We start from the raw sequence: 12,203 nt of genomic DNA, 5'->3' as shown, positions 1-12,203 counted from the left end.
ACAAGCCGCATGCAAGACAAGCGGAGACACCTGTTGCGCCCATCCGGCCCGTCTGATTGTGTTCAGTAATGTGAGTAAACGCTGCCAGTCGGTTTAATGAAACTTTTAAGCTATGTCAGCTCTGCTGAGCAATGTATTGTCGTTGAACAAACCTTTAACGTATCAGCTAATACGGGCTTTAAGCTCCAACGAGCTGTGGAGAAGTTTACGGTCGGTTATTCCGGACACCTACCTCAGTGCAACGTTCTCGCCGGCTTCAGCTGATGATCTCGTGCTCGCATTGCAAAACAGTTTCGTCTCACTTCGTGATCTCGTAAGGTGGCTGGAACTCGTCAATGCGTTCGACGCATTGCTTCTCCTGAAGCCCGACGAGCCGGTCGTCATTAGAGAGAATCCTCAGCCGCGTCTCGAGTTGGAAGCACGGGTCGACGTTGTGCTCCGGCTGACGTGCCGTGCTTCGTCATTTCCCCCGCCAAATTACCAGTGGTTTTACAACGGTGAACCGCTCGTCTGTGACCAGTCGACCTGCACAGGCCCTGTCCTCGAGATCCACAACCCGACTCCAGCACATTCGGGAAATTACACATGCCGTGCCTGGAGCGTACGGGGCTCTGAAGCTTTCTCTAAACCTGTAAAGTCATCGTGAAGTGCCCTGCTGCATGCGATAGTGCTTCGAGAGAACTAGCACCTCTTTCAGCGGCCGACAAGGTCGCCTTGATCATTAGCAACTCTGCTTATTCGCACGGTGAAACGCTGCCTCTCACCGAAAACGACGCAGAAAGCTTGGGCAAGGCGCTTGCAGCGCTCAATTTCCGCATTATAGCGTTTAAGAATCTACGCAAAGGCGACATTGCGTACGCGTTAAACATATTCCTGCAATTCCTTAAGCCTGGCTCGTACAGCGTTTTCTACTACGCGGGCCACGGATTCAAAGAAGACGGACGGGACTACATTCAGCCGGTCGACTGCGATGACAACGCTCCCGCAGAAGACTGCGTCTGCTTCCAGGAGATCGTTGAAGAAATAAGAGCAGCGCCGTGCAGCCTCAACTTGATCATGTTAGACGCTTGTAGAGACACCCGGGAGCAGCCGAGCTCATCATCTGTCGGGTCGACTTCACGGACTAGTGGAATCAAACCGCAACATGTTCGAAGAAGCACAATCGTCGTTTATGCAACGTCGCCAAGCACTTCGGCCGTCGAAGTGGACGGTCATCCGAATGGCCTCTTTATGGAGCATTTCAGCAAACATGTGGGCAAGTCAGCTAGTGTTCATGAGGTGATCCTCCAAAGTCTAAAGGATTTTGAAAAGCACAAACTTGCGAGCATGCAAGTGCCGGTGGTTAAGTACGACATTCCAGGCGACCACTCCCTTAGTGACGACATCCTAGATAGCTCAGTGTACCATCAAAACAACAAGCTGTGGTTATCTATTAGCAGTCTGCCGTCAAACGAGGAGTTTCAGATTGGTGACACGGAGCACACGTTACGCATTGAATTTTCGTGTGAAAAAGAGGTGTTTTGCAACAGCATGGTGGTGGTTGCATCTGTTGTGCCTTGCATACCAAATGTCCATGTAGACTTGCAAGCAGTAGAATGTTGTGGCGGCACTGTGCTGCATCGCTCAAGTTCTGTTGTGGTTGTCTGTGACTTGCAGAATGTGATGTCACGGGTGCATTTAAAAGTTGTGTTAAGAGATCTAAATTCAACACGCACCCTGTACCATAGGAACATTGACTGTGGCTGGCCTCTGGTTACTTCTTGGCGTTTTCGTAATGAAAGTACTTGTGCTTGCTGAGATTATTCATTTAATGTTCATGCAAAATGACTGCAGCCATTTTTAGTTTAGTTATGTTGTTGGCACTTTATTGACTTTATGCAATTGCAGAAACTGCAGAATATGCCATTTTGTTGGTCTTTATTTTTATTTCTACTATATTCGTTCAACTGTCCACATATGTTTGCAAAAACTGATTCACTGCCAGATTGTACTCGTACCACTTCATGTTATCATTTACTCATTTAGCAAATTATTTTTTACGGAAATTCAGTGACAAAATATTTGCCAATGTTCACAATTTCGTCCAAATAAAGCAATCGATCACACCATTAGGCACTTGGAAGCTGCTTCATTAGAGCCTGATTTTCTTATTTTGGTTGGACACCATTGCCAATTCCTACAATATATACTGTAACGTCCTGAGAGTGGGAAAAAGTTTAATGATATCTGAAGAGGGTTAGTCTAGCGACAGGCCTGGCATGCTACTCCAGGTGAGATGTCCAGAGACGAAAGAAAGGCAGTGATATTAAAACATGGCACATGTACACATACATGCACAAGGTGCACTAGCACATACACACATAAGTGCAATAACACAAAAGCTATTTACACCATCTCATTGATGCTTGTATCCCAAAGGAATGCTATAAACACTTTAGCGGAGCACAGTTAAGATCCAGGACATTGCCACGGTTCAAGAAGGTCCCACAGGTTAAGTTGCATATTGTGTTTCATACTTAAAGCATTCCTCAGAACAGCCCTTGAGGTTGTAAAGCGTCTACAATAAAAATTACATGAAATAAGTCTCATTGACACTGCAGCTGAGACGCAATGGCATGGGGGACAAATGGATTTTAAATATATAATGTCTTGTGTAAGAGACATTCAGGCGAATGTGATGAAGGCATGTTCAATCACGCCTGTCAAGACTGCGTAGCATACAAAAGTTACACTTGGGGTCAAAATAATTATGTGGCCCGTATGCGGCTCTGGTTTACTTCTCGAGAATAGTTCAGAGTCAGATTTGACGAGTCACCGTGTGCAGTTCTGGTAGCACAGTCAGCACTGACATTGCCTTCTATGACTTAGTAGGCAGGCAACCACTGAAGCACAATACTGTGGCTTGACCTGCAGGTCATTGTGTGCTAGCAGTTCATGTCAGTGACTAGCTGGTCCTGCAGGTGTGGTAACCTCGGACATTGCCTAGGTGTCTGTGAATCAATAAAAATCACTTGCAGTATGGCTGCTGCAAATTATAAGTGAAGGTTTCCTGCAGTGCAGCCAGCTCAATAGCTGTGGTAGATGTCCTGTTACTGAGCTTTTCTGAGATTGTGGTCTTCATTGCTGGGATCCACCCTGCTATGGCTGATGATGTAGGCATGGCCAATGGATCAGTCCTGACACTTCTCTATCTTCTATTTTTCTGCATTTCAATGCTTTGTCAACTCTTGTTTGAGGATTCCTCTTTTTGCATTATGGAAGTAACAAGCTCAATTCATTATCTCCATTGGACTGAATAATAGAACATGCTGATGGACACATTGGCAAAACAAACATAGAAAGTCTTGACATGTTTATGACTGCATAAGCCTTGCATGCGTTTTAGTGAATTCAACCACTCTATCATTCAGTGTGCTTGCTGTGGTGAGACAAAGAGAATTGGAATTTCAACTTCAGCAAAGTAGGTATTTAGAGCCCTTTTAACATTGACACTGAGTTTGGAGAACGCTCAAAGCACGCACGCTGAAATTCCAAGAACAGTGCACCATGTGCCAAAGCTTCCAACACACCATTGTTTGTTTTTGCTTTCTAAGAGTTTCGCACAGCTTTTGCGAATTATTAGTATGTGTTGCATTTCAATCTCCGAAATGCGCTGTGGCCAATATATATATATATATATATATATTGCTCGCTCTCCCGTAATCAACAGTAGATGTAAGCATGAAATGCTACTATATGGCGTCTTTTGCTGCCTGTGGTGCCGCTGCTTCAACTTTCTCTCTCTTCGAGCAGTGCAGCGCGCTCAGCGTGTGCACTGTCGATACTTTTCAAGCGAAGCTTGTATTGCCTCACAAGTGTCGGTGCTGTTGTAGATTGACCATAGAATCAAGAACCAACTTTGTCTGAAAAAAAAAAAAAATACCGTCTCGCACTGGTGAAACAACTGAGACGCGTAACACGTGACGGGAGCACCCAATCAGGAGCGGGCGCGCACCGGGAGAAGGGCAAGGGAAGGAAAGTACTTCGCGCGTGTTGCGTCGCCTCTTCCTCTTCACAACCGCCCCCCCCCCCAATCTCTCTCTCTCTCTTTTTCAGTGCACGCTCGGCAAACGGATAGGAAGGCCATGCGTTGTTCGGTCGGCGGCGGAACAGGCCGCTTTCGACGAGAAATGCCGTGAACGTCGCCGGGAGCGGGCTCGGTTACAGCGGCAGGCAGTGTATCCCACGTTTAAATAAATAAAAGCCCGTCTTACCAAAGCCCAGCGTCAACGAAGGGCAGCGAACCCCGAGGCCAGGCAACGCGACACCCAATTTTGAGGGTACGACACGCTTCGCGTGCCCCCCGTGTTTCCGGTAGGGAAAGGTCTTAAATTTTTTTCTTGTCGCGTCGAAGTGGTCGGCTGCAAATGTCGGGCCTTAGATAGGCGTCCGCGGCGCGCCGGACGCTGCCGGCTTGGTCACGCAGCGTGGCGCCATCTCTCGAGACGCCGCAAAATCTGCGCCGCGGAACGCACGGACCGCTGGCGTTGAAAAGAGCGCAGGCAACCCTATCTCAGTGCTAAAAGATGGCAATCAAGTATTGTGCCCTGTATCTGCCTTTTGAACGTCGCTATCGGGAATGACAAATAAAACTTAAGCGTACTAGAAGTCACAGCTTGGAGTGATATTGGGAACAAACATTAGGAATAAATCGGAAGCAATTTTTTTTGTAACTTTGTTTGGGCGGTAACTAGTGTATGTAATGCGGTCCTGTACAAAGGGTTGGGGGCCAGAGACCGCATTTTTTAACGTTTTGGCTGGTTGCCCGGATGATCTCGTTTTGTTCTCGCAACGGTGCCCGGAGAACGGCTGCGGCTTTTGGCTCAAGGTCACTTGAAGCTCGCCGCCAACGGGAGCTAAAAGCATCTCATGCTTTTAAAAAAATCCGAGGACATGTGCACCCAAGCACGTCGTATGAGTTGTGAATTTCGCATTCACACTTAGGGGAAAACTAGGAGCGCATTGCAAGGCGCTCCGAGTTTTCCCTTAAGTGTGAAACAGACTGTACAATTGAATGCCGCTGAGAAGTCCTTCGAGTTAGGAACTCTTCACGGGCAAGCGAGCATGTTGAGACGCTTGCCTCGTTTTGATTTGGCCTTATTAGAACGCAGGCGATAGTTTGCGCGGCTAACACAGTCTTCCGAGAGCGAGGGTGACGGGCCATCGTGGCGATGCCCTCTCCCCTCACGCAACACCTGGCGCGTTACTGCAGCAGCAGGTGTTCTGCTGCATAGGCTCCCTTCTAGATGTTCCCTTTCGCCCGCTCTGTTAGTCGAGATGCGCTCCTGCCGTTGCGTCGCAGTCAATGAAAACTCCGACGAGGCGCGCTCGTGACGTGGCGTCGCAGCCAATGGGAATTTAGGTGCCGTTTCGCTGCTACAGACGCCGCACGCCGTTCCCCCCCCCCCCGCTCAATGAGCCATTTGAAGCTTTCGTATCAAAAACCATTTGGTTTTGCTTTACCAAGTGCCCGCCTCTTATAAGAGAGACAGACAACGAACTTTATTTGATCCTGAGGAGCTACTGTCCGGACCCTCTCACGGGAGGCCGTTGTAACAGCTGGCCGCGCCCACGTAGAGGACAGAACGCCGTGACGCTCCGCCCTTTCCTGGGCCCTCTGGATAGCCTGGACTTGCTTTCGGAGTACCGTGCTTCTTATAAGAGGATGCTTTAGCAAGGGGTCAACACCGATGCCGCCTATTCAAATACATGTAAAACGCAGAAATGATTTTGTGTGACAAGCTCTGGGCCGGTTCGAATGAAATTTGTATTTGAGAGAGACAGTTAAGTTCTCAGAATTTAAGTTAAGCAGAATTTTGATTTAGCACACGGATTTTTTTTCAAATAATTTACGAAAATTGGTAAACTTAATAAAATACATGCACAGTGTTTACAAATCCGTAACTCTACACAAAAAGAAATAGTGCAGTTCCGTAAACAGCATCCGTTGGAGCATCTAAAGTGGACAAATTTTGATATACAGATTTAAAGCTTACGTGAATTTGTTCCAGTATGTTCAAATTGGGTTTGCAAAAGTTCTACCGACAAGGTATCGGTACATTTCAGGGCATTATGCAATACATTTTGTCCGCTTTAGATATAATATTAGGTGCTGTTTACAGAATTGTGATATCGTTTTTTTATTGCAGGGTTAGAGTTATAAACTGTATAGTTTCGTTTCTAAAAATTGTCATTTTTATAAAAAATATCGGAAGCCTAATTAAGAAATCTGCTTTCACCATTCGATAATTTTACTTTTAAATGCTATGAACCTATGAAATTTGGCGCAGTAGGTTGCCGAGGAAGATGATTTCTCCGTTCCCGTGTATTTAGATAGGAGCTCCGGAATTAAAACTTCCCCTTAAGTATGTTAATTCGTAGCTGCCCATATTAGGGGGTTACATTTTCTTTTCTTGGTAAATTGAAATTTCGCTGGTTCAGAAAGCTTGGTATTTGAAGTGTAATTGAGTGTGATTAGGTAGTCGGCATGTGATATGTAAATGTATTTGCTATAGGTTTAAGTTGATGAGGAAGCAGAGCCAAAGTTACTGTTCGCAGCTAAATAATCACTAGTCAACAAGTTCATCAATACTTAGCTTTATGTGTAAGAAAAGTGAATCACTCAGTCCTGATCCCATGGCAGAGCTTTCGTATTGCCTAATGTGCCATAATTAGCTGGTAAAATACCGTTTGCTAGCTCTTACTGCTGTTCTATAAATATAAGGGAAAGCTTTTACTGCGATGTCAATTATATGGACGCTCGAGACGCCAACACGCCGCCGCTCTTGTTGCGCTTGAACTTCTAGGAACAGTGTCAGACTAACACGGGTGCGCCAACATTTTTGCTACCCTTGAAAGCTTTACCGCGCCGTGTAGGGCCGTTAATCACGTCGCACAGGCGCCACTACGCTGCCCATAAAAAGCCGCGCCAGTAAAACTACATCACTTTCAGGTTTGAGCATTGATATCATATTTTTAATTTTTGATATTTAATAGTCTGAGAATATTTACAGGTAAAACGCGTGCACTATGAATGTTATGGTTCATGTCATTTGTTTGTTGACTGCCATTCTCGAAATTCTGTGGAATAATTTAGTCGGGAATGTGAGACCTGGTATCAGCAACTTTAGTGATATCAGGGTCCTTCAATACCTGGCGATATAATATTGTAGCAATATAACCCGCATATACAGCATGGATAAGTATATACGGAGCCCCACGGCGACGACGACGCCCAAGTCTTACTTGGTGTCGTCTTACTTGGCAAGGGCATTCACTTGAAGCGCGAGAAACGGTGAAAATTTACCTGAGTTTCACTAGTGTCTATGCATCCACGATTGCGCTGGGTGACGAAAACGCGTATCATGGGGCCGCGAAAGCGTTTCTGGCGAATTTATGGTTCGGTGCACCGCGGTTCTTGCGCTGTAATCGCAGTCGAATGACTTAAATTATTATGTGTTGCATCTTAAATTACACTAAATGTTAATCATTTTTAGGGAGCATATTATGATTGCACAATTTAAGTGGGCCGTAGCCATAGCATAAAGTTTTGCTAGAAGCTCCCTGTCTAGCATCACTTCAAAGAAATAAGTACGTTAAAAGTTTGCAGCGAACTACACTATGCACTGCTGTTCCAAATAATGTTTGCGCACCGTGGGAAACTGGTGGTACTAGACAAAAAGTTTTTAGCCAACTGTTATGGTTTAAATACCGGCTGTCTACAATTCCGAAATCACAACATGCCCCTGAAAGCCATCAATAAAATGTTGAGTGAGATTTTCTAAATCGTAATCGCGATTGTCACGCAAATTCTGATACCTGCCGCTGCTGTGAAATCTGGTCAGTAAAAGTTATCACTTTGACTCAAATATACTATTTTTATTATTGTTAAACAGTTGTCCTAGAAACACTCGGTATACAAAATATCTTCGGTAAAGCGAGGGAAATAAAAGCAGCTTCTCCGCACAACGCGTGTTATTGTGGAAGAGCCAGCTTCGGCGAGATCTCGACATACTTAACGAGCTACGCAGGCTCGCGGCATCATAAGTTGAAGCGGATTCAAGTACCATATACAGGGTTCCTTTTCGAAGACAAGGTTTTTTTGCTGACTTCACAGGGGTTTGGTGTATTTGAGATTTGGGTATTTTGAAACTACTTCCAGAAAAAAATTGGGCCTTTCGCGCCTCCAGAGCGTCCTAGCGAGTCGCAAAAGGTATCAAGATGTAGGTCTTGACGAGGCAAGAACGATGATTGGTCGCAGAGTTGGTGAAAATAACGGTACGGGAGTAATTAGTGTCAATAAGTCTAAAATTAACTGCATTGCACCCCCGGGATCGGCCCGCTGGGACTCTTGGTAAAATAAAAAAAATGCCAACCAAGTGTCGACGCTAAATAAGACAAGGTCGAGTAATTTCGCGCGAAATACGGTACCAATAATTACTAAATTAGTTAATAATGAACATCAAAAATAGACAGAATAGAGACATATAATCAACATTTCATTATTTGAACCACAATATACTTCGACCTTGTCTTCCTTGGCGTCGATTCTTGGTTGATCCTTTCTTGCTTTGTGTTTGGGGGATAACTGGCTCTTCGGAGGCCTATTCCGCCTGCAGTACGGACTTTCAGGAGAGCAATGCCTTTTAACGCTATCGCGTTGAAAGGCATCCGGCGTCGGCGCCCGCGCTCGAGAAAATAATCCCAAACAACCCCGACCACGCAGGCCCTCCGCGTGGCGCAGAGGCGTTAGTGAACGAATTGAATTTCTCAAAGTAAAATGCGTCATAAAAGTCGTAATATACGACTTCACCACAACCTACATACGCAATAGCGTCGGATTGTAATTCGAATATACGAGAAAACATAATTCTGTTATGCGGAAACTGAAACACAAACCTCTTTTCCAGCATTAATTTGTACCATTCATACAGCGGCGCGCCCCGGTGTGTTCCTTGCAAAAACACCATCCAGGTGGCGCTCGCCTCCTTGGTAGCCTAGGGAACCTACATGCAAGCGCCGTTTTAAAACGGCGCTTGCATGTAGGCTCCCTATGGTAGCCGCGCGGCGAGGCGAAGTTGGAGAAAAAGAAAGCTGCAGTTGCCGGGAAGCTTGACAAGCAGTCAGAGATCTTTGAATGCTATCGCGTTCCACTCTTAAAGGCGAAGCTCAAGTCTCCTCCAACTTTTTTGTTTAATCGCACTGTTAAAAAAAAAAACCATCGCTGAAATTTTTGTATAAACTCTTATGGTCACAAACTTCCTGCGGCGTTAGTCGCTAATGCAAAACAAGGTTAGTGACACTTGCGCAACGCAATGTCCTAATTATGTGTCACTGATGGAATCTTTACAAGGGACGTGTTATGGTCCATCTTCTACTTATTGTGGCATTGTGGTGTAAAAAACGTGCTCACCCCTGCCTCCAGTTAGTCATTTCCTAGGCTTTATTAGACCTCTCAATTTCTTTACCTCACTTTCGGAACACAAGGCCGGCCGTTTTTGCAATGGCGAATTCCAATGGCAGAGTCTAAGCACTTCCCGAGCAACATTATCTGCTCTGTTTACACTGACACATTTGCTCGAGTGGCGGTCGCGAGCACCTCTCGAGCCAAGATCAATCTGCAGATTATGACACTGCTCTGCAAAGATTAGTGCAGTAGCCAGGAACTCCAGGAGACTGGGCAGGTCCGGAAACTGATTTCTATAGCGGATTTCTCTTCCCGGGTTTGGTGTGTGGCTGGTCAGCTTCGGTTTATTCTCGCCGAGTAAACTGGGCCGATCTCGTGGACAGTGTAATAGTAAACTTGGCCGATATCGGGCACGGTGTAATAGTAAACTAGGCCTATCCCGGAGATGCTGTATTCAAAACTGAAGCGATCCCCGATACAGTGTAATTAAAGGTGGTGACTAGGTGAACCGATCCTGAAACCAGTGCACGATATGTATCCTTGCAAAGAGTTTTAATGTGCTTTGTAATGCGAGACAATTCCAGGGGCATTGCAATCCTCACAATTATATCGCATTAGAGTCCCACAGGCGTAGCATCTTTTTCCGGGTTCAGCATCGGTGTCTCGCCGACTAGACATCGCCTACACAACTTCATAACATTTATTTGCGACTGCTTAGCATTTAATTAAAACAATTACAAAAACCTTCGCTTAACCCAGATTTCAACAAGTGCATTGGATGCGCGGAAACTTACTTTTTCCTTTTTATTGACACGACTAAATAAAAAGATATTGGTGCGAATATATGGTACCGGCTAATCATTTACATATGAAAAACATGGAGAAACAAGCAACAGAACATCACAAAGCAGTAGAACCACGTCATAAATTACATGAAGACAACAAATAATCAGAGCAAGAGATGCCACAACAGAGGAAGAAGCACGCAAACATGGCAGATATTTGAAACTCAAAAGTGTAATATCCAGAGAAAATCGACTGCTATCACTGCTTCAAACCGAAAGTAAAATGCAGCACACAAAGTCATTTCCACCTGACCAGGGTTTTACTTTCACTTATCCTTGTATTTGTAAACTATGTGAGACTGGCCTCCAAGAACTCTTTTATGTGCAGCAACGAATGCACGTTTTCTGGTAACTCATGCCCACGGGCCCCACAACCTCTGCATCTGATCAACCTTCATTAATTTGGAAATCAGTCAACTTATTTGTTTGAAGTGGTTGCGGTACTCTAAATGATGATGTTATACGTCCCCACCTGTGTTGACACATTCGCAGTGAGAGATTTCAGATCGACCAGTTTAGCATGTATTAAACATACAGCCCCCGTCATTTATGTATATATATATATATATATATATATATATATATATATATATTGATGGAGCGCTGTGTTGATGAACGAAGAAACACTTGAGGGCAGATGTACAATTTAAGAGGTAGTGCTAGAGCTCCAGGATAGCCACACGAATCTAGTACCGTACCTTGAACGTACGATATAAAAAGACCGAGGAAATGGCATATCGAGGTTAGTCCTTTTGGGGAATAACTGACCTGCTACAATCATTCGTCCTTTGGGGGGATAACGGTGAGGGAATGAACTCTTACTGCCCATGCGGTTACTCCTTCAAGGACTAACAGTTGCTCTTCTGCGATGCTTCTTAAGGGAGCAACGCTCATTCTTTCCGTTCATCCTCTAAGCAATTAACGGCATTAGTCATTTATACACTGATAAAAAAACATTGAGCAAAAAAATGTTTCACTGACATTAGGGGTTGAACTCATGTCTTCGCGGTCGCAAGTCAGATACTTTAACAACTTCAAACAAAAACAAAAACACAGCAACAACAAATAGCCCACGCCAGCTCGGTGATGGGACAGAATACTGGGAGCATGTTAAGCGAGTATGGCAATACAAAAGAGACTCTGCACTTTGTGTATGCTATATGCGCGGAAAGTCTGGCGTTGCGTGTACTTGGACAATCATAGGCAACTGCAAAAAGATAGCTGCCCGATAATTATGAGTGATTTAACAAGATACACATTACGTGATGTACGTGTAGTGCAAACGGGGCACGCAAGGCGACGGAGAAAAGTAACTTCTCTGTCGCTTAGCGCGCCGCGTTTGAGCTACACATCGCTTCACTTGAATTTGTAATCTCCTTGGAACGGAAACAAGTTAAATTTACCAAGAACTTCTGCCAGTCCATCATTGACTTGCGCGTTTAATGTGTATCGGTGAGTTATAGCGTGCACATGAAATGCATGGTTCGTCATATTCCACCTTTTAATTTTCGAGCAATTTTCTCACGAAAAGGCAAAGCGCTACCCTGCATGTAGTTCAATAGACAGAGCACAAACCTCAAATCTTACGTTTGCTGAATTTATACAGGCAATACCGTTTCCGCCGCTTCATTTGGCGCCGACACGGGGGAAAAAGCTGAGTGTATGGGGAGTAACTGTTGCCGTTCATCCTCCTGTAGCTCTCGTTTCGACTTAACACTTAACCTCAGAAATTTTCACACGGCACGCACACTCCTGCAGTTAGTCCCTTGTGGGACGATAGCACCCTTCTTACGACTAAATGTCCAGTTACTCTCGTTTTCGCCTGGAATTTTCTTAGGGTGATAGAGTAATGCTAGGAGGTTACGCTTTCTTTTCTCTACAGGCTACAGCGCTCCAGACAGCCGTGACGGAGG

The 12,203-nt window shown here is 45.1% G+C and overlaps 1 protein-coding gene across 1 annotated transcript; it reads left to right on the top strand.

Annotated features, from left to right (window-relative positions):
* The first annotated feature begins 20 nt into the window (after nucleotides 1-20).
* On the top strand, nucleotides 21-2,141 carry LOC119450304 (mucosa-associated lymphoid tissue lymphoma translocation protein 1 homolog). Its single transcript, XM_037713727.2, is given in 2 exon segments — nucleotides 21-626; nucleotides 629-2,141. Coding segments are annotated over 2 exon segments (1,683 nt in total). The 5' UTR covers nucleotides 21-112; the 3' UTR covers nucleotides 1,798-2,141.
* The last annotated feature ends 10,062 nt before the right edge of the window (nucleotides 2,142-12,203 follow it).

Source organism: Dermacentor silvarum, chromosome 4 (assembly GCF_013339745.2).
Source record: "Dermacentor silvarum isolate Dsil-2018 chromosome 4, BIME_Dsil_1.4, whole genome shotgun sequence".
In the NCBI taxonomy this organism is placed as follows: domain Eukaryota; kingdom Metazoa; phylum Arthropoda; class Arachnida; order Ixodida; family Ixodidae; genus Dermacentor; species Dermacentor silvarum.
This window is presented reverse-complemented; position numbering and strand designations above follow the sequence as displayed.